The sequence below is a fragment of the Gasterosteus aculeatus genome, chromosome 18 (genome assembly GCF_964276395.1).
Source record: "Gasterosteus aculeatus chromosome 18, fGasAcu3.hap1.1, whole genome shotgun sequence".
NCBI lineage: Eukaryota > Metazoa > Chordata > Actinopteri > Perciformes > Gasterosteidae > Gasterosteus > Gasterosteus aculeatus.
Genome location: NC_135706.1, coordinates 6,136,496 through 6,159,602, shown reverse-complemented (window position 1 = coordinate 6,159,602; position 23,107 = coordinate 6,136,496). Strand labels below are relative to the sequence as shown.

Below are 23,107 nucleotides of genomic sequence, written 5' to 3'. Positions count from 1 at the left end.
ACTCTCTTTATTCGGCACTCATTGACCTGATTACTTTGATTGTGAGTGTTTAATGGAGCCTTGTAAATCAAACCGATATGACAACAAGCAGAGATGAATAGGTGGTGTCCAACGTAATGCAGAACATTTCACACAGAAACCACACAAAAAGTCAACAAAAAAGCATCAATCAGGTCCACTACCCACCTTAAAATAGTTGTGAATCTACAACTGTTGAGTGAAGCATTACCCTCATATTTACAAAGCGAACACACAAGTTATTAGTCTCTTCACCTCACTCTGGATAAGAGTGAGAAAAGCCTATTTCCCACATTGTTGAACTATTTCTCTAAATAGATTACCAAATATGAAAATAGTGTGTAGGTAGACGGGCGTAATGTAAATTAAGCTACTGTACTACTGTAATACTACTCACTTATTATGAGTTTCCAAGCCAAAGTTATTACTGTATTTGTACATTTCAAAACTTGATCGCCAGCAGACACTGTGTGTGTATTAAAGACACCTGGTAGAATAATGTTGTTGTGATAATAATGATGTTTATGACGCACACCTTCATGTACAAGCCCCTTCCAGTAAACCTTTCTCATTGCCCTTTTAGCCTATTAAGCTCGCGGAGATCCAAATTTACAAATGTAAACGTATTGTATCGCAATAAAAGTCCCTTTTGAATTAATCAATAAAGTGCTGCCGCATTTCGAGAATCAATAAAAACAAGTAAAAACCTGTTTCCGTGATATGATTTAAACCGTGTCAGCATTTAACTTGTATCAGTTTGTTTGACATGTTTTACAAATATCTCCTTTTAATAAAATTGATTTTATATATATATATATATATGTATATATACAACTAATTAACAGTTAAATATAATAGTTACAAGGTGAAAATAAACATCAGAATCACATTGACGTGTGTGAGTGCACGTGTTTCTGTGAGTGTGTTTTTGTTAGCGGCTTCTTGGATCCAAAGTAATCTCGTATTCCTGAAACTATGCTGTGTAATTAAGTTGATTTATCACCTTTCACAGCGCAGAGAGAAAAAGAGAAAGGGAGGTAAACACATTCGCACCCACACAAGCTGTTACACACACACGCAAACCCACACACAGCCACACATTGTGTTAAGACGTGCGCGCTTACTCGAGACCGTTGACAAAGTGGTGGAGAGTAAATCCAGACACATTATCTGGACAGGATATTAGGCTCATCAGACCATCATAAATTCTAAATGTGTACCCTTCGACACTTGTTAGACAGTCAAGTAGTTTGCACCCACTAGCCCATAATCATAACTTGACACCTAACATAACATCATGTATGTGCTGAGTCTTCGTATGACATTATTGCAGAAAACCTGCAATTGAAAAAAATTAACGTACTGTTGCTCTTTTCTTTACAAACAAAAAATGCTGGAATAGTATTTGCTTAGTTTTCAGCAACAAATTAGTAATTGCGAACTGAAACAGCTGTTGAAACAGGACGGCCTCTTGGCCTCTTAGTGTTAAATATAAGATTATTTTTTCAGAGCCAGTGGTGAAAAAAGTACTCAGATCTTCCTGCAAAGTAAACGTAGCAATGTCACACTGTAGAAATACAAGTAACAGTACTCAAGCTCAACCAATATATATTTTTGGGTGGGCTTTTTGGTGAGTTTATATCTGTGCGTAGTAATATGAGTTTCTTCTCCCCGTAAAGTAAGCGGGGCTCCCGGTTCTGCATATGTGAGCATATTTGTAGGAAATACGAATTTTGTTTTCCTGCATGCCTCCTTACTCATTATGGCACCCCAAAAGCTTAAATTTCTATTGCTAAAAAATAATGACAATTATAATTATATAAATTATAATTACATTCTATTGAAAATGCAATGTCTGTAACAGTGTTAATCAATGAGGTGCCTTCGACCTGAATTAGCACGTGGAGCTGGGGAAACATGTCTCAGCCTCTCGGACCATCAGCTCCCCCCAAGGCTGCGTTCTTTCCCCTCTGCTCTTCTCCCTGTACACCAACAACTGCACCTCCAGTCACCAGTCCGTCAAGCTCGTGAAGTTTGCGGATGACACCACCCTCATCTCTGGTGGGGATGAGTCGGCCTACATGTGGGAGTCCTGGGACATCTGGCGTCGCGGTGCAGCCTGAAGCTAAAGAGATCGTAGCCGACCCCTCGCAGCCCGGACAAAAACTGTTTGTGCCCCTTCATTCCGGCAGGAGGCTGAGGTCCATCAGGACCAAGACCTCCCGCTACACTGTCGGCAGTCAGGCTCATCAACAGAGCCCGGGTCCCCCCTGACTGACTCTGACATCCCACCAGTCACTCCCTTCACACTGCACATGCACATACACATACACTTGTAATACTTAATACAAGTATTAATATAATTTGGAGATTTGGTGCACAATATTTCACCTCAATTTGGCACATCTTTTGTCCAGCTCCGCTCTGGCCCCATAGTTTTAAAATCCAAATTGCAACCAGACCTTTGTCTTTAAGCTTGGCGTTGACTTCAGTCGAGCAGCTACCGTCATGTTTTGATTCAACCGAGGTTCGCTTTAGTCTCGCACATGGCCAGATCTATCAGCAATAACCAGAACCAGGCTAACCATACAGTTCCAACGGCTTTAACCATTGCATCCATATTGAATCATTCAATTGAAGATTGATTTGAACATTTTAAACTCAGCCCAAGATCAAAGGGTCAAAGTGGGTCTGATCTGTGGATACAATTAAAAATAACAATTTTAAGACTGACCTCACTGTTTTAAAGTGTTTCCAGCATGAATATTTCGGCATGTGGGTTTGCTTAGCAGTAATTGTAAATTAGAAATTAATGAAATTAGATTAAACTACACTGTGGGAGTTGGGTTGTTCTGTTCCCACAAACAGATAATTGAATTTATAAAATGAAAAGTGAACATGAATAATATGTGAGAACTGAAGAGTAGAACGTAGATATACATTAACTCCTCTCTGTTTAGATTCTTCAGTACTGATGTTGCAGAGTGACATTAATGAAAGCTTTTACCTAAACTTAAAATAATAATAACAATGTGCTTTCCAAACCCAAATGATATGTTTGGATCCTTGTAGCTGCGCAGGTTCATTGTAAAAATTAAGTGTTGGACCCTTGAGATCCAACTGTAAGCTGGTGTAAAAGGTGTGTGTGTGGTTGTGTGTGTGTGTGTTTGAGAGCGTCACCTCAAATCACACTCGTAATATATCAACTGTCAAAAGAAAATTACACAAAATGACCCAAAAAAGAAAAATGTGGTGTTTTGTTACAAGTCAAAAACATGTTGGAAAAAGTCTCTGAAGAATTATATTAGGGAAATTGTTGGACTTATCAATCAAACAATATTAAACATAAACATATTCAGGAAACCACTAAAATATTCACAATATTGCAAAGTGAATATCTGCTGTAACATAAGCCAACATCTTTATTCTGCTTATCTTATTGGATTAACCCTACAGCAGCTCATCCAGGCCACTAAAGTATTTCCTTTTCAAGGGGATCACGTTTACGCACTTTGTGGACGCTTCATTGGGCTCTTTGCTAGCTTCTTCAGACACAGCAAATTTGGTGGTGTGTCTGGTAAGCGATCATATAGGCATGCAGTGCACGCTTAGAGGCGTAAAATGATCTGAGTCATGCATCGATTCATATCTTAACCGCATGAGGTCTGCGACAGCAGCGGGGAGGCTGTGATTTGGTATTTCTGACAGCCAGCAGCATGTGGTCTCAGTCTGCCTTTTCTCTGAAACCTCACAGATCCTCGCCTCGTAAATTATGTGAGAAAAGAATTGATGTTTGACGTTTCTTCGACGGGCAGAAAAAACATTTCGAGAGGGGCGCGGGTTCACGTGTTTGAAGGGAACTCCACCTCATCGCTCATCACATGGAAAAAAGAAGGAAAAACAACCTTTTATAGCAAAAGAAAAAAAATGTCTGTGGTTTGTGGACATTATTGTTTTTTTTTTTTCTTTGGACCACGTTGGTGGTCATAGATCATAATATTTCAGTTTAACCTCACAAAACACATGTATATACCAACAATGGTTTTAAAGTTGTTTAAACTTCCCTCAGCTCTTTGTGCAGAATGTCAGGTGTGGCAGAGATCTATGAGGCTCATAAAGTCATCAGCTCGTAAATATCTGGGCTTATTTAGCCAAATTTGGATTCTGTGCACTGATACATGGGCTCGTATCAGAGCATTGTTTCTTTACCATGTAGCCATTAATGGTAGGTGACTTATATATATATATATATATATATATATATATATATGTATATATATATATATATATAACGGTTAGATATATATATATATCAACGGTTTTTATTTAATTTGATTATTTACCATAAGTTTTAATCTTCATCCTACAATTTGGGATCTCTTGTTTAAATGCGATCAGTTAATAATGTCTGTATGTATAGCTGGCTTCTCCTGGGTATTGCCACTACTGTACATTTCAGTCAGAGAGATACAGCATCTGGTTTTCAAATATCCTTTGTAGGGAAAACCAAGAGGGTTCAAAGACCACTCTAACCATCTGGATACAAATGTTTTTCCACTGCATATTGAAGTAATTGACATTGAAGTGGTGGAAAAACCCCTAATGTGTACAACATGAAGCATAATCGAACAATACATTATCAGTTATATTGTTATATGTCAAAGTTTCTTTCTAATATTGTATATTTTCAAAAAAACATTCGCAATTTGCTTGGGGTTAACAACACGGTGAATGGGATACTCATCTTTGTAATGTTTAATACATAAAAGGCAAAAATTGATGCTATCATCCCACCACAACAGAACTACAGAACTTCAGAAGATGTCTGTAATAGTTGTAGAGTAGAGATGTAACTAAGTTATAGAATTGTGTGTTCCTGATGTTTACTTGGAGATGAGATCTCTTATGATGCATCACAAAATGCGGCTTTTTCAAGTGTTATTTGTCATTCTAATACTTCATTAGTTTAAAAGCTTCATAAGTGTGAGTTCTGAGGCCTTGGTGGCCCAAATTATATCAACCTCAAAAACAAGTATTTATCAAAACGTCATCAGAATAAAAAGCTCTTTACTCTCATCACATAAAACTGTTAAGATGCTGGTATAAATTATATTAAACAGTGTCACTGGAGTTGAAACATTGTGACATAAGTTAATATAACTTGGTTTTCAGCAAAAAGGTCTATAAAACACTTATATTTAGCGTTGAATCCTTTAGCAGACCATCACTTGACTGATGAACCACATTGACTGCCTCTGTACTGGCCGTCAAGCACAACAGTGATTAAGTCATGAAACAAAAGGGAAAAGCAGTGTTTCCGCAGACTTTCTTGGTAATTTAAGGCTGGTGATGACTTTTTAAAGAAATAAAAGGTTCCTTTAGCCAACTGTCTCTCTAAAAGCCAGGGAGCTAAGAGAAGGGACCTTAAGTTGCTGCAACCAAAACCTAATAGGAATGAGGTTGGCTGACCGGTTAGGTCAGTGATTTGCAAATGCGCGACTGGTGCTGGACCGAAAAACATTATTTGGCTGTTTGTCACTTCTTTCCTCACACCTTCACACTGTTCACAATATATGAGCTCTTACCTGTTTTCTCCCCTCTGTCACCCTTTTCTCCCTTCAACCCTCTTTCTCCTCTGTCACCTGAGGACAAACAGAGAAGCAAACAGACATCCAACCTGAACTCTCCATCTCATTAGACTTGTTTCTAGATTGTTTCTAGACTCTTCATTGGACTTGTGAGAGAAAATGTTGTATCGTGCTTCAGTTTAATTAATATTGTTTGCAGTATGTTTTATTTAGGCCTAATCCTAAATGTTCTGTCTTTGCATGTCCAGTGACCATATTGCATCAAATCTGTCATCTTTGTTGTTGTTGTTTTCTTCCTTCATGATAAAATAACCACTCCAAACTACACACACATGATTACGTAATAAAACAGTAAAGAATTATCAAAATGTGCGATTTCCAGTATTTTCCACAAAAAAATACTCTATTTGTATTGTATTTTTGTGATTTTGCATATAATATCCGTATTTTTTTTAATGGCAATGTGTAAGCCATAGCTACTTCTCCTGGAGATATAGGGGGCAGCATATCACCTCTTCTTCTGGGTCCTTAGAATAAACAAACAAAACCTACAAACGCACAGCGTCAGTGTATAGTTCTGTGTGTGTTCGTGCCACTAAGCAGGGCTAGCATGCTCAGTGTCAGTTATTGGATTGAATGTTTTTAGTCTCTAAAGAAGTTTGCCCTGTAATTAGGCTTTGTGTTATAAGCGTAGATGTGAACGATTTAAAGACACACACGCTTACTTTACCTCAAGGAGTTTATAGTTAAACCTTTGTTTTCGTGGGTGGAGGAGGTCGAAATAAAGCCGGCAGACAAAGAATGGACAGAAGTAGAACTGAAATAGTGATGTCAAGATTATTTCTTGGAATTCTTCAGTGTAGATTTTGTTTACATGTTGAAAAACAGCTCAATCATTGAGAGGGAAAAAAACTCTCATTTGTGGTTTCGGCAAAATTACAGAATGTTTAAGCACGGCGCCTCCCTCCAACCGGCACCTTGGATACGTCTTTTTCTCATTTGTTTTTTGTTACAAAATATGATTCTAATTTAAACTTGGGAAACAACCTCCACAGCAAGAGAGGCATTTGTTGAGAACTTTCAGCCACGAGGCTTGGAACCACAAGTCTGTTATTGCCATGAAGCTATAAGAGGATCAGCTTCATCCCACCCTTAATTTTAATCTCTATTTCACATCCCAGCCCACAGGGGCAGAAGGTGAGGTGGCACGATGTCCCACGTGTTACTGCATGTGTGTGTGTAGATGACCAAGTCGTGGATCTAACACCCCACCCTGCCTGTAACGGGCCTCAGCTGACAGTTTTAGCTTCATCTTGACCGCATCCTTAACAACTAAATAACTTACTAGGAAAAACCAGATAAGCAACAGCCAAAAGTTGCATGCAGGTGATGAACAGTGGGTTATGAGAGAACATGTGACATTTAAGCGCTTCACTAATGAACTCGTTTTTGGCACATTAGCAGCTGTATAGATTCAGTTGGTCCAGCAATTTATCTCACTATTGGATGCCTCGCAATTACATACTTCCATGGTGCCCGGAGGGTAAATCCTAATGACTTTGAGGCACCCGTGATTTTCCTTTAGTGCGACCATTAGGCTCAAGTCCATTGATATCATAAATAGTTCCAAGAATAATGTTGTTTCCATCAGCCTTGATTGTACTTTCTGCTCATTGCCAACGAGCAAATGCTCGCAACGCAACAAGCCACACATTGCATGTTAGTACTGTCATTGGTACCAGCATGGCTGTAGGCCTTTTGCCTTGTTTATATCCACAATAAATACTTTGATAAACAGTTTGTTTCATGCTTTCTTCTGAGAGGTGGAGACCAGAACACAGCTGAAAGGCCAGTGAATATTGAACGTACAGAAATCCGTTTGCCAAAGCCAGAACTGGCCAAGAGGACGGTCAAACCAGCTTTGAACACCAAGGAATTACGTGCCATATTCCGGCCACCTTGTTCGGTCCAGCTGATCTGTCGCGCATTATGAGAAGAAGACACACCTAACGCTCTCTCTGCTCACTCTATCCACCATTCATCTATAAAAAGGAACCACAGAGCTTCAGAGCGCTGCTTTAACAAGCTTTCAGTATCCACAGCTGAGCAACCGCCTTCCCCTGAGGCCGACATCACACCAGAAAGTCTACAAACTCTTCACCCTTCGCTGGTTTGTTGAATCCACAACCAGACCCCAGATGGGTGTGGACACAGACAGACATTGTCGTAAACTTCCTGAGTGTGGCCAGACATCCGCAAGGAACACCTTGTTTTCTTCATCTTTTCTCCGTTCTTCTTGGAAAATGCTAATTTGTGTGGTGTTTTCAAATCTTTACAACTTTAACTTGTCAACCAAACAATGGTGCAAGTACCAGATCTTTCTGAGGCTGCTACTCTTTTCATGTTCGCTCAGGCATGGTGTCTTTTCCTTGTCTGGGTTAAACTTTTCACTCTTTTGCCGTTTACACCAAATAAAAACAAGCTCTAATTTACAACAAAATGACACTTCCTATCTATATGTTTTTCATTATTCAAACACCATAAAAAGGGAACAATACCTTGTGTAACATTACTTTAGCAATTCATTTCATAATTTCTTTTGTAATCATCATATACTGTATGTTAAAATATTTCTTTGCTTCGCCTCATTTGAAAAAGCGGCTCTCATGCACAGGCACCTGTTTGTGTGGAATAAATAAATGGAAGATACGGATAGTTAAGCAATTATAACTTCCATGGGAAAAACTAAAAAGCGGAACCAAGTGCCACCTGCTAGTGTGTGAAAGAAGCTTGAGCTAACAACGTCCTGCTGAGCAATGTTCTACCCTGGCAGAAAAAAACACTTGGAGCAGCCATCTGCAAAGCCTAAAATGATTTGAGCTGTGAACGCGTTGACATGATTCAGCTGTTATGCTGCAAGGGTGTGACAAGCTTTATTATTGACTTGTGAATGACACTGGGTGAGTGAGTGAATTTAACGCGACTACTGTTACCCCCCTAAAGTACACAGCATTGTGATTGCCATCTTCTACTCTGATTGTGTTTCATTCTGCACATTCTTGTGCTGCGGGATGTTTTTCCAGATGAACATTCTCTGCCTTGACCGTGATGCATCAGACAGCAATGAACAAAAAAATCAACTGCTTTTTGAAAATTTTGAGAGTAAATAAGATATGATTAAAATGTGTTGATTGATATTAGGGATAAAATACATACCTCTGGGACCAGCAGGCCCAATTTCCCCCTTTTCTCCATGGAAACCGCTGACTCCGACTGACCCTTTAATTCCCTGGTTGCCCTGGATCCCTTTTTCTCCTGTAAACCCTGAAACACAAACTTCATCAGACTCATCAGCTGTGACAGGATTCAAAGTTACTTAACTATCATGATCTTTGCCTGCCCGAAAGTAAATCCTGTAATGTGGTTTTAATACATTTTCGTTTAGGGCAGTAATGGTCAGATGTTAATTTGCAAATATTCAACTTATTTAGCATTAAGATTCTGCGGTGGGGCAACCTATGAAATCCATATGAAATGGACTTTGTCTTCAGTTATAACATTCGATCTTTGACAATCCCATTGAATACTATGGCAGTTTGAAAAAAGCAAAAGGACACATTTCAAATAGGCCGTTCTTCTTCCCGTTGGCCCTCCCTGACCCCACTTAAATTTCTAAAGAAATACAGTTCTTCCCCCATCTGCCAATGCTTCAAATCTCTGAATGCTTGACTTCGCTCTATTGCACAAAACAATCCAATTCAGATTCTCTGTTAAGTCTGACCCGAAGGTACACAATGAATATTTCTGTTTACAGTAAGCACGCTGAAATGTCTTGAACTCGCTAACCGTTGAAGCACGAAGCAAAATCTTGTCGCTGCAGCTCAATGCTCTGATTACATTGTTGTGAATACACAGCAATCTGAATGACATAATTACACTGAATGCATTAAAGACAGAGACACAAAATAAACTGATGATTGATAATTTGTCTCCCTCCGTAAAAAACAGTATCATTGTCTGGAAGGACTGCAATGCATTCTGCAGAAAAGTCCAACGAGATCATTCAATAAATCAAAAAAGGATTCTAAAATCCTTGATGTGATGATAGATTCTGTGGAGAAACAGACGTGCATGTGCCGCCTTTCACACAGATTACGTTGATAGTCGAATGCAATACTACAGAATAGCTGTAAGTAAAAGAATCTGAATTGATTGTTCATTGCATTCATGCCTGATGACATCTAACAGATATCCTAAATTAAGTGAACACTAAACCCACTACATACCTTGCCTTGTCATTTATTTCACCCTAAATTGGACCAGAATTTACTCTGGACCATTTCCTCCTTCCCTACGGATATAATTTGTTTTCATTCACTGTTTCCAGGAATGATAGCAGTGTTGTAGTGGGGTGGGTGGGGGTTCAGCAGAAAGATAATGCCTCGTAGGAGCATGAGGGCTGCAGTTCAAGGACCGGGGAATGTAGATAAGATAATAACAGGGTTGATGATTTAAGAGGTGCCAAGTTGGAAAGGGTCCCTAAAACATCTGGATTCACACTGTTTTTATCTTAAAGTATATGAGAACAGTCATTCCAGGGTTCTAAGGTGCCTGTTCGGTCCGGATGAGGTTTATACGAATATAGATGACGTGTCCCACTAGCCTCCAAAGCCTGTCTCAAAACAAATTCCTGTCCAAAATATGGGGCTTTGTTTTCTTTAGCGTACTAAGACCCAATCTCGGTTCACTGATTATTACAACAACTATTATTACAACTGAATTTCATCACAAAAGCAGAGGTTACAACTCCAGCTAATGTCTGTTTGGCGTAAAAGTAACCAACATACTGACCTTTCACCAAAACCCTTTGTGTTAAAAAAGGTCCGTAACTCAAAATTGGATGCTTACATTGGAAATGTAAAGGGCAAGTGCATTTTATGATCTGAAATCAAATGATTATAGATATAGATGATTATAATGATTATAGATTATAGAGTTTTTCTGCCTTACAGGTATGACAAAAATGTAAGTGACAGCCTTCCAAAGCAGTAATTTCCACTGATTCTCCAACATGTTGAGGATTTGCTTGTGGTGGTTGATATTAAAGGTTGAAACGATAGTATTTGAATTTAGTACTGAGGCATACAGGAAGCGAAGGGACAGACACGTGGGGGTAGAGCTCAACAATGGTAAGCTTTGTGGAGATGTGGTATGTTCCTTATTCTTTCAGGCCATCGAGACCTCCGGCCAGCTTCATTTCTAATGGAAAAATATGTGAATGGTATCAATCATGTCATCCACGTCTGCTAAAAACAAAATATTTCCCCAAATCTGAATTTGTTTGAATGGGTCTTTGGCCGTTTGTATGCAATTCAAAAACCCAGGAATGTCATTCTGGTTTAACCCACCTCGCAGGCCTGTCAACCCAGGAGCCCCGGGGGGCCCCAATGGTCCGTTATCACCCTTCTCTCCTTTTGGCCCTGGAGGGCCTGCAAAAAGAAACAAAATTACAAACAATATTAAAACAAAAGTAGAAGTAGATAATACTAAACAAACACTGCAAATACTAATGCAAAATATATATTTAATGTGAGTTTTCTTTAGTTTTGAAAAATAACTGCACATGTATGTTTATAATACATTTACTTAGAAGTAACTCACTTTCGAAAGGAAATACTTTTGATTTTTAGACTTTACTGTACAAGCTGCAACAGGGGATTGTTTTAGGAATTATAAAGAAAATAGAAATATAAGCAACACTCAATAATGCTTAATAACGATACGTCGGATTGCTTAACATCAAAGGTGCCAAAATCAAGGGAGGAAGGAATCATGTAGATTTTCACTTGAAACAGATTAAATGAGACCATATAATGATTTTATCAATGTCAGCAAAACCGGGTCCCATTCCTAATATATCATGGTAGCCATACACACACAACATAACAGTACAGCCAAAATGTAGGCAAGGCTGGGTCTTACAACTCGTTTCGAGGATTCAATCCAAAAATGTTGTTTTACTTGGAGAAAGCGAGTGAAGAAAAAGCCAAATAGTGATTGAAAGAGGGCGAGAGAGAAACGCACACGAAGAGAGAGACGGGAAAAGAGAGGCCCGCCACAATGGGAGCCACATGTTTAATAAGGTGGACCACGACACAGCTGGTGGCAATGCTTAAAAATCTAAGGCTTGTTATTGTCCAGGGGTTCTGATCCTTCAGAGCCTCTAATTTTCTTCATTTGCAAGTTTCTGATGCCAAGAATCTGCTGACCGCCATCGAGATGCAGATCTGCCTGCTGGAGCCGCGAGCAGCTTCACAACTGGACACACTTAACTGGTGACCACGGGTCAGGAACCTATGAAAAGGTCCCATTAGGAGGTGAGGCTGCTCGCCTATTGCCACGGCCACATGTGCGTTTTCGTATTTCTATAAAGGTGAGGATAATCTTGGTCAATTGGAATAGTAAATAGCTGCTATTTCCACTTAGCGTTTATTAAAAAGGGTATTTTAGCTTGAAAAAATGCAGAATATTCTCTTTTCATTTTTTCTTGCTATTATAATCCTATGTTTAGAGTTTACCTGAAGAACTGATTTGACTTGGATGAACCTTTGCAGTTTCTTGTTAGTTTTGAGCACACTAAATCTCCTACAGAACTTTTCATAGTACCCTGCGGGCCTATCAATGGTCAGCATTCAACAACATAACAGGAAACACAGATGTTGCAGTTCAAGTCAGTTGCATCGGTCAAAATGCAGCAGATTACGGAGTAGAAAAGGGCTAAATAGAGTGTTTGTGCCTCTTACTTCAATAGCATTTTGGCCAGGAGTCAGCCTTTCTAGTGATTGCATTTGATAGTTCTTCCAACATCTAGGTTAATCCAACACCACAGCATTTCACTAGACAGGCCATTATATGCTGCAAGTTTCATCATCAGGGGAATGAGAGTATTTGTGCCAAATTATGTTTTAGTCATTCAACAGCCTTTTCATTGGATCACTGAAAACTTTGACCTGCTGTAGCAGCAAAGTGAAGAGTCATGGGTTCGCAAAAGGGAGTCGGATTTATCTTCTCAGGGCTGTTTAAAAAAACCCGTCTTGTCATTATTAAATAGGCGTTGAAAGAATAAACAGATCAAAATAGTCAAAAACAACTGTTTCTCTCCAAAAGCAGTGAGAGAAAGTTGGACTCACCAATGATCTCTGAACTGATCTCTTTGGTCAACACATTAAATAATCTGCTTTAAAATATTTTATGTCTGTGTCTGCATCCCTCAACTGGTTTGGTTCACCTTGGTGGTCCTGTAGAAATGGTGTCCTTGTTAATGGTCTGTTTTTGTAGAGCTGCACATTATTAATCTCCTAGCCTATGTGTTCGTTTAGCTGCCAGTGTTGCAACAATAACCAATAATCCATTCTGGATGAGCCTGAAAAAAATCTGACAGCACCGAGTCCAAACATACAGCACGAATGTGGAGTTCAGGCGACTCCATCCAACCTTCAATTCTACACATTTATTGAAGGTCGGACCAACACAGCAGAAGCCACGGCAAGCCATGATGTCAGAATATGTACAGTACATGTACGGGAAGACAAGGAGTAACATCCATCATGACACAAGGCATTATCAGGATTTCCTTTCAAGATACAGTCATTTTAACAAAGAACAGATGGACAAAACTCTGATCAAAAAGGCGCTAACGTGCATAATGTATGTTCCTAATCTGAGACATCAGGTTTGTGTTTAAGATTGATTTGAGTTATTTCGTCCATAAAAATGCCTTGGCTTTACAAATACTGTTACATAGAGATGATATTTAAGAAGATGGATTTACCTATTTACTCTTAAACCTTTTCTTACCTCAGCATTGGCCTCAGCCCAAAAATAGCACACCCATGATAAACTACAGTGTCCGTGTCCTACTCTGTAACTACTTTGTCTATCTGGACCATTTCTTTTTGTTTAGGATAAAGTGGATCCCATGTGAGTGGTCTCATGTATAAAAATCAGTTTGGTAAAGAAATCAATCAATATTACACACAATAAAAAGCCATACCATGCTAAAAACACATCTACGTGATACACGGTCAGCAACAATACTCGGTACTAAAGTGTGCCAAGAAAATATCTAATTATCATTATGGGCTATACAAAATGATCTCATGTCTCATATGACAGATTTGTTTTCAAATATAGGTTTCCATAAAAATGTACTTCACTAGATAAATCAGCAGCAAAAAGCACAGTTAAAAACAGCTTTATTAAAAAAAGATTAATGAAAGAAACACTATCTTCCATTCAAAGGACGGGGACCCCTTTGTCTGTATTGGTCTGAGAGTGAAAAAACTAAACGCAGACTCCAATCTCGGGCCTCTTTTGTTCAACATCTGTATTCTTCCATTTCTGCCGGTTGTTAAAAACAACAAAATCCCGTATACAATGATTTTGCAGTGGAGAAACCGATGTAATGATATCTACCAGTCACTGTGGTTCTATTCAAGCACAAAGTATGCAATGACCATTTAGCTATCTATAACTTAAAACCCCCAAAATTGTCCTTTGACAACCCAAACGTTTTGGGGACAACCCAAACAATTGAATATAATAAAACACAATGCAAACAAGTTATTTAATCAAAATCTCCTGATAAATTTCCCTTTCCAGGCACATGTTATCATAAATAATACCATTTGTTCAATAATGTACCACCTGGAGAGGTAAAAGACTTAAGGGGACACATTTTAAAACGTCTCCTCATGTTTCTTCATCATTAATGCAACATGTGTGGCAGGAAGATCCCTGCGTGACTCACAGAGAAATCAAAGGCAGATGAACATAACAAGAAGAGGGAGGAGGGGACGGGGGAAAAGGAGGAAAGATAAGGGAACACAACACAAGACTATAAACATGGATTGAAACGTAAAACATTTCTTGGCTAAGGTGCCTGAAAGCTAACAGCAAACAAATGGGTTGTGAAGCGAAAGCTAATGACGGAGCCGAGTGCTTGAGTTTTTCGCTCTCTGGACGTAGTCGAGTCTAAATATAACCCCACAATTGTTTCCAGTGTTGGGAGGAACAGCATCCCACCCACATGCAAAGCAGACGTAAGATCGGGGGTCTTGTTCAGTTTGAGTTGCCATCAATCAGCTCGGTCCACGTCCCGTGCCAGCATTACGTCATAGCGTACGTTTTCAGATTTAAACAAGTCGGGGAAGTCTTTTTGTGCCCTGGCAGCAAGAGCCGTGCAACGTCGGGACTAATCAGATCCGAGCAGATTGGAGGAACAACATTCAGAGTTACTCAATACCCCGGAGTAGAAACCCCCTGGTGTAAAATCATGTTAGCGTGCTACGGCCACTTGCGTCCAATCACAGTGCAAACATCTTTTGGCTCAGACCCTCAATTGTAAATGACCTTTTTGTAGCACAAAGTAGAGGATTCATTACGCTACATGATTTAAATTCTCAAGTTCTCATGTATTCCTACTAACAAATACGTTTGGATGTCATGTCTTGTAGATTGCACTCAATTAAATTAATATTCTTTGTCCTTATTAATGTGGGTATTGTGAACGCATGCATGTTATCCATTAAGTCCCCTTTTTGTTGATTGTAGTAATTTGAAACCTGGACATCTTGAGGCCTTTTGACCTGCACAGCACATATTCAGTGCTTACTGGAGAGGAGTATTTAAGGTAAACACAAATGCATTTGAAGGGAAAAAAAACGAGAGGGGAACCTCTACTTCTCAAGTGCCCATCCGGTGTCAACCTTGGTTGAATTGACCCCTCTGGTTATCCCCTTTCCTGGGGACAGTTGTAATTAGAGACTCTTCTGCAAATTTGTCTTTGCTGACCTTCAAATATGGTGAGGTTCTTCAGGACCAACGAGTGCTCCCAGTCCTTCAGACGGAGGTCCTCTGTAATTGTGTTGAGGATTTCCATCTCGTTCCTCAGCTGAGCCTCTGTGTGGACGTGGGTCACCCATAAACTGCTGGTGTCCTCTGTTATGTTGCTGATCTGTATCTAAGCAGCAGCGGTGGAAACGCAGGGACTGTTAACAGCAGCAGTGTGAATGTTATAATTGAGGTTCCAACATGCCGTTACAATGAAGTTATAGGACATTTTTGTAAAGTGCAATGAACCTGCAAGTCTTGTATCTTCAGGTGGTGAATACTGATGTCGTTGCTGAAGGTGTGATTGACAGCTCCCACCGTCCAATTGACCTCGTCCAGTTTCTCTCTCAGTCTGCTCACCTTTCCTGAGGTTTCCCTGACAGATAAAACAACAAAGACAAATATAAATGTAGTCCTCCAAATCCATAAAACATACTAGTCTCTTTGTAACTGAGGATTTTCACTGTGATGAATGGGAACCTGAAGAGGAGGTCCTGGTCTTGGAGCCAGGTGGAGGCCCGGGACACCTCTGCACTCAGGCCTGTCAGGTTCCTGCCTGTGGAGCTGCTCAGGGACGACAACCTGTCGTCCAGCTGTACCAGGTAGCCCTCTGACTGAAGGGAGTGAGCCTGAATGCTCCTCAGCTCCACCTCCAGGCCCTGTGGGGGAGACAACTTCAAACGATCAAAGGGATTCATCAGACGTGTCACTTTTAAACGTAATTACTAACTCAAAATCCCTGTGAAACAGCGCTGAGTATTAATCTCAAACACTACGTGTCAATCTTTTACAAACTAATATTCCATGATTCTTAAAAGTTATTGTCCTGGGAGGGTCTAAAACCCGTGTTGTACCTTAATGAGGGTCTCTAGCCTCTGAAACCATTCGCTGTGATTTGTGAAGAGATTCTCCAGTTTCCAGATGTTCTCCAGCAGGTCGGCCTGAGTGGACGCCTCGTCCAGCGTCGGCTGGAGCGACCGAGAGCGCTCAGAAAGCCGGGTCGCGTTCTCCATCAGCACCTCCTGCCGTTTAGAAGACAGCTGGGAATGAGACACTGGGGAGAGAAAGAGAAAGACAGGAGAATGAGAGATTTGTTCTAGTCCCCGAATCGAATGTCATTTACTATTAATCACCATAGTCAGAGCAGATGTTGACTTAGTTGCTTGCTCTAATAGCAATTGCCTATTCTTACTGAATGTTTCGTTTTGTCAAATGATGACGTCCATATTGTGATTTCAAAACTAGTTCCCAGAGTTGGCGTTTACTCAGAGATTCTCTGTTTACTGAGGGCACATGATGTTTAAGTTGGCCTCTTCATGTTGGTGTTCGTCCAACACTTGCAGGACAGAGAGCATTAGCCAGTGTGTCTTCTACAGATATCACGTATGGTTTATAATGATGGAAAGTAACTAAGATAGGGGCATCTTTTTAAAGAACTTGAGTATAATTTTGAGGTACTAATTCCCATTTTTTAGATCCTCAGTAGAATAAATGTAAAATCAATAAGAAATAACCTACTTGATATTATGTGTGATAAGCCCGTTTTACCTTACACATACATTAAGTTGATGAGATGACAAATTGTAAACACACAAATAGGAATGTTTTCCTTTAAGAGTCTGTGGAGAGTTTGAGGACAACATCTGAATTACACACATTTTAATTTGGCTGTGACATCACATTTCCCAACAATGGACATATAACCAAAGCTTTCTTCTCCCTTTTTGGCTCTGCCATAAAGGCCACTTTTTCTTTTTCTCCGTTCTCCACTGTGCCTAATGAGAAAAAGCTCCTCGGTTTCATGTTATGTTGCGAGCAAGTTGCATAGTAACGGCTGGAACGCCTGGGAGATATTTTGTAACCAGATCCTCAGCATGACGCCATGACGACATTCTCTCCGCGGGACAGCAAGGACCAATGTGGACAAAATTCCTCAAATGAGAAAAAAGGGGAATGACTTGAGGGGAAGCAGATAATTCCCTTCACACATGTTACATGTTCTTCAACACAGTTGCACCCCTGTATGTATGTATGTATCCACATCTGTCTGTGTGTGGCTTTATGGGCTCGCTTCAAGAACGAGAAACGCATGCATGACCTCAAAACAAAGAGAATTCATGCAAAGCCACAGTTCTGCTAACAAAACATAATTCCTGCTAATTATGTGTGTTAGGTTTATTCCTAATGACCTGAAAAACTAAATAAACCCAAATCTTTCAACCACTCAGATCGCTTGATTGCTAAATGATGGTCCGTCAACGTTGGTTAAGACACACACACACACACACACACACACACAGTTTCCAAGCAGTAGTGGTCCTCCAGAATGAAGAAGAATCCTAAGACACATGGTAATCTTTTTCCACAAAATATTTTAATTGCTTAATTTATTGTTTTACTCAGCTCCTTAACGCATATTTTTCACAGTCACAGAACTGGCATTCTGTATGGTTGATCCTACATTTCGGTTCCTTTTGTGGACTGAATAATTTAATGAAACTGTCAAAGTATTTGAGTTCAATCGCATCGTATATTTGCACTTTCTCTTCAAACAAGCACAATGAACCTACCCAATCTAAAAAAGGCACTTGGAGAACTGCGGCCCTGAATTTGCCTGTAATACATTGTACGAGCAGGTGTTTGACGACCCACAAATACTGCACGTGTGCGCAATAAGGCAAAACCCTTTTCATTACCCCAACATTTTCAGTGTGGTTTCACTGATTTAAGGTGCAGAATTACATTTCTTAACCACAGACCAAAACTGTGTGCTATTAGAGTGAAGACATGTCAATTTATTATTATAACATGCTGCCAGAATTTACACAGATTTTCCTCTGCCCTTTGTTTCCTACGGTTACAGCGCGAAAATAGGAAATATCAATCAGCCGTGGAAATTGCTCTTCACCAGTAGATGTCTGTTGAACTATAGCCTTGTTAACATACAGAGCTCTGTATATACAATCAACCAGACCACAGTGGTCATTGACGGGGAACAGAATGGAGATTTAAGGCTTTTCTATTCACACAGCTGTTCCTAAAGCAATGATAATGGGTTTGTCTGGCCATTTGGGGGCAGCAGAAAGAAATATGTTAATACTTTATGAATATAATTGTTTATTTGGGGTGAAGTTAATACAATTTTTCCACATTCAACTAAGCTTAATAGACCAAAATGGACAATTAATGAAATGTAAATGTTTTAAAGAAGCAAACAGTGTATCTTCAATTGTAAATAAAACTGCAGGGGAATACCATGTATTAGTTTTATCTCACTAACAACAAACAAGTAATTATCTATTTTTAAAACAGGAGGAAAAAGACATATAACTAGATAGCTCTAATTGCACTTCACTTTCAGTTGTCAGCCCTCATAATATCCGACTGCTTCTGAGTTGCAACAGCAGGGATGAGCGGGTGTTATATGACTTCAGGCGAAGATGGAGAGAAACAACGGAAAGAAGACACCTCGCTCTGACAAATCCATCTCTAACTGAGCTCAGCTCTCTGAGATGGGAAAGTTATTTCAAGTAATTCAGGGAATCTCAGGGAAAGTAATTTCAAGTGATCCTTTTCATTTCACACACACACACACACACACACACACACACACACACACACACACACACACACACACACACACACACACACACACACACACACACATACGAGCAATAGATGACAGCAACACTCAAAACAGATTAGTTCCAAGTTCACAGCTTCATGGTGTTTTGACTCTTCTGGGGAGAAGCTGACATCCGAGGGTTGAATGTTGGGAGAGCCGTCCCACCCGGCAGCTGGACTTAAATGTATATCAAAATGGATTCAGCTGTTTGTTCGGTCCTCGCATGGAGTGGACTCATATTATTTGCTTTATTTAAACATGGTTAGCACTCGCAGTAAATAAACTAAACATTACCTAAAGTGTAATTTTGACTTTTTTGACATATGTTGAATGCTGTGGATTCTGAAAAGAAACATGTTTCATAAACAATATGTTTCATATTAGCATCATATCACGTTTGCGGACACAAACTTTGTTACATGGTTCGCTCTGTGAAACAAAAAGTTACATCAAGGCAACAAGTACTTAGTTCAAGTTAGAATAAAGATCATGCAAATGTTGCTCTGTTTCTTGTGTTTATTTCATCCTGTGCAATCAGCTCAACGTTGTCAAGATGGGATCCATATGGTTGTTTATTTATTGTAGGACGTTCTCTCTGCCAGTTTTTCTTTCACAAAACACAAAACAAAAAACGTATCTCGATATCCTTCTGAGGACCTCAACCCACTTTCAATCTGAAACCGTGTCTAACCGTCAACTAAATATCTGTTTCTGGCATATTTGTCAGTGTTCGTCCCCACAACATCATACACAGTCATGTTTTCGCGAGATTTTGGTACATTATATTGAGCTGCATTCATTTCCGGGGTCATTTGACCTTACAATAATCGCTACTATCTACATTCCCCCTGGCCTTTTTCCCCCAGAAGGAAGGTGAGCCTGCACAATGTGACCATGTAAACAGATTTATGTCCATACAACATGGGTAAAACACTCCCAGACCCACTCGGACAGAAGAGCTGTCTGGATAGTGTCACGGGAAGGGCAGACAGAGAAGACAGAGGGAATTCTATCAGAGCTGCGTTTCTTTGTGGGCATAGCCAAAGACAACATGGTGCCTTCATTCATCAGGAGGCAGTTAAAGAGCACCCATGAAATATGTCCTCTCCCTGCCACCCAAAATGTCTTTGATGTCAAGCTACACATTCCACACACTTATTATACAATGAGTCTATTCACTTTAAAGTTCTCTGAAATAAAAACCCAAAGATACAAAAATTAAATTGTCCTCTGTATTTCTGAAAGATGTTCACTGAACATTTTTGTTCTCCAAGTCTTTGATATTTTTTTCTGATTGATGTGTGTTTCTCATCCCCTGATAATAGTTGTCATTATTATAGATTCATGTATACATTTAGTAGCAGCTGCAAGGACATTTTCTTGTACAGTTACATTAATAAACAATGTCTTGTCCCTGCTCTCTATTTCCGTGTTGACAGTCTTTAGATTGACATTCTCTTGTGTTCATTCTAATGGTTCACTCCCTGTTACTTTGATGGGCTCATCAGGTTTATCCTGATCTAGTATGATTTTAAAAAGTAATAAAGTTATGAATGTGTTTGGGATCTGCACATGTTTCAATTTACACACATTCTTTCTGGTTCTCTATTAATCGGAAAGGAGATGGTGTAAGGATTGTTTGTGAGTGTTAATAACCAGACTCTCCTCCAACCTATAAGCCTTTCGTGACCTGTGTCTTTTTAACAACGTTAATAAGTCTGTTGTAAGTTGAACGTGCTGCAGTGCCCTGTCACTAGGCCTCGCACCCATGGCTACTAATCTCACCTTCCAGCTCTCACAGGCTTTTTAATAAAGCTACATAATAGAAGTGTGTTTACCTGCGTATGTGTTGCAAAGATCAGAAAGCAGCATCATATGACTTTAAAGGGAACCTTCCATTACAAATAGATGTTTTTTGTGACTTAAATTGAATAAACACAATTATGTGGAACATGTGCATGTAATATTATGACTTCATTCTTTAGATTTCTTGAAATTCTTTTTTGAAAAACAAAATAGCTCATGATTACTTTGCATTACTTTGTTTTGTTAAGTGGCCAGCTGTTCTCTGGCCTTAAGCATTCCGCTTACAACGACAAGTAAAAAAGACAGAGTTTCCTCTACTCGTGTTTGCAACCTCCTTTAACAGACTCTTAATACATAAGTATGTAAGTGTAAAGGTTATTTCTTTGTGGCCAAGTTCGTTTCACCATTTGCAAAGAAGAAATCTCTCAAAAGACAAAATACGTTGGGAACCAGAAACAAATCAGACTTTCCAAAATGTCAGTGTTCTCAATAAACCACACTAACTTTGACCGTTCAGTTCGAGCTTCTTTGTGTGTGTCAGTGTTTGACAACAAAGAAAAGAAGATGACGGGTTTGAAAAAATTGGAAAGCTTCTTATTTTGTATTTTCAGTGCAAACCTTGACTACACCACAGTCTGGTTCACAAAATGAATGAAAGAACGTAAATGTGACTACTTTGATTATGTGTGTCTTTCTTTCCATCATCTCGATTGCTCAACTATAAATTAACCCCCCCCCCCCCCCCCCTGAAAACACCACAATGGAGAAGTATGTTGAATGAGCACAACCCATTATTTGCACAACAGGTCTTTCATCATTGGACCTCCATGAAGGAGTCAGACATGGCTGATAGATTTGTGAAACCTTCAGAGCCTCCTCCTCCTCCTTTGATATTGACCTCCAGACCGACATCTATCTCAAAGAACGAAGGATGAAATGGAGAAGTTTTTGACTTGACTTTAACCAGAACGTCTTGTTGAAATGGAGCTTCTGCCAAACACGTCCCAATCTTCCATTTACCCAACCCAAACACAAAACAATAGAAAGGCCAGAGAAAACATTCCTGTAAGTTGGGTCTGGCTTGTGGAGTACCTGGAATGAGCCTTCTGTAGTGGGCTTAGCGGCTAATGGAATGGGAAATTGGCTTGGTTGTATCTATTATGCTATTTGGACATGTTTTTGCGAAAAAAGGGGCATGAGTTGGAGGTTACACCTAAACGTTTGGCTTTGCTACATAAACAACTTCCTGTATTGGCAGTGATCTTCGGCTCAGGACCGGTTTTGGTGCATTGCATATTCTTCCATGAATGTCATACCCAGGATTAAAAAACATCTCACGCTCTGTAAAATAGCGGAAATGGCTTCAACATTTGCAGACGATGTAATGTAACTCTAAAACACAAATCCAATTGAGTGCAGGTTTCATAACTGATCAGCCAGAGCTGAAAGTGATCTTACCTGAGAGGAGAACTATTAAAACAGCTGGTACTTAGTTAGAAATAGCCAATGTACCATATGTCCCTGCTCCTAATGCTACAGATACAAGTCCTATTTGTAACGGACATGAAATATTTTTATTTGGCATACATTTTCAATATCCTTTAAATAGTGCTAAAACATAAGAAAGGTAGATAATAAAACCACAAGTGTTCTCATGTGTTTTGTGTGTAAGTGGGAGATACAGAACGATGCCAGTCCTCTTCAAACAGAAAGAAAGCGACCAGCATCCCACTTCACTTTGAGGCGATGCCAGCGCCAGGCAGGAGGAAGGAAATTAAGAAGAAAGAGTCTTTTTGTGGACTGCAGACCTGCAAAGTATTTCAGCAGTGAATGAGAATGAAATTACAAGTTCTTTGAAAGCAGACAGGCAACAACCTGCTTTTCTTGAGGTTGCATAAAGTGGAAGCCAATATGTCGTTTCAAATGGATGACTGCACCATTACCTGGTTCAAAAGACAAAGTGTGTGTGAGATGAGGATTCAATTGAGCTACTATTGCAAAGAGAGTAGTGAGAAGAAAAATAAAGAATGTATGAATAAGTTACAAAAAACCTAATGCACTATGTTGGTTTGTAATTAGTTTTATTTATTAGTAAGTGGAGGTTGCACTTCACAGACCTATTTGCATGTTTGAAGTTATAGCGGAATGATTTGCATGCAAAACAATGAAAATGGTAAAC

General features: G+C 39.5%; 1 protein-coding gene across 2 annotated transcripts in view; it reads right to left on the bottom strand.

Annotated features, from left to right (window-relative positions):
- Positions 1-23,107, bottom strand: part of scara5 (scavenger receptor class A, member 5 (putative)) — a 48,208-nt gene that overhangs the window by 8,290 nt on the left and 16,811 nt on the right. The window contains exons 4-10 of one of the 2 annotated variants that reach the window (XM_040160926.2): positions 16,352-16,551; positions 15,978-16,156; positions 15,747-15,873; positions 15,459-15,627; positions 11,015-11,095; positions 8,823-8,930; positions 5,604-5,660 (exon numbers count right to left, since the gene is read on the bottom strand). In XM_040160926.2, the coding sequence (XP_040016860.1) occupies positions 5,604-5,660; positions 8,823-8,930; positions 11,015-11,095; positions 15,459-15,627; positions 15,747-15,873; positions 15,978-16,156; positions 16,352-16,551 (921 nt within the window). The remainder of the gene's footprint in view (positions 1-5,603; positions 5,661-8,822; positions 8,931-11,014; positions 11,096-15,458; positions 15,628-15,746; positions 15,874-15,977; positions 16,157-16,351; positions 16,552-23,107) is intronic. The other variant, XM_040160927.2, reaches the window with a different exon arrangement.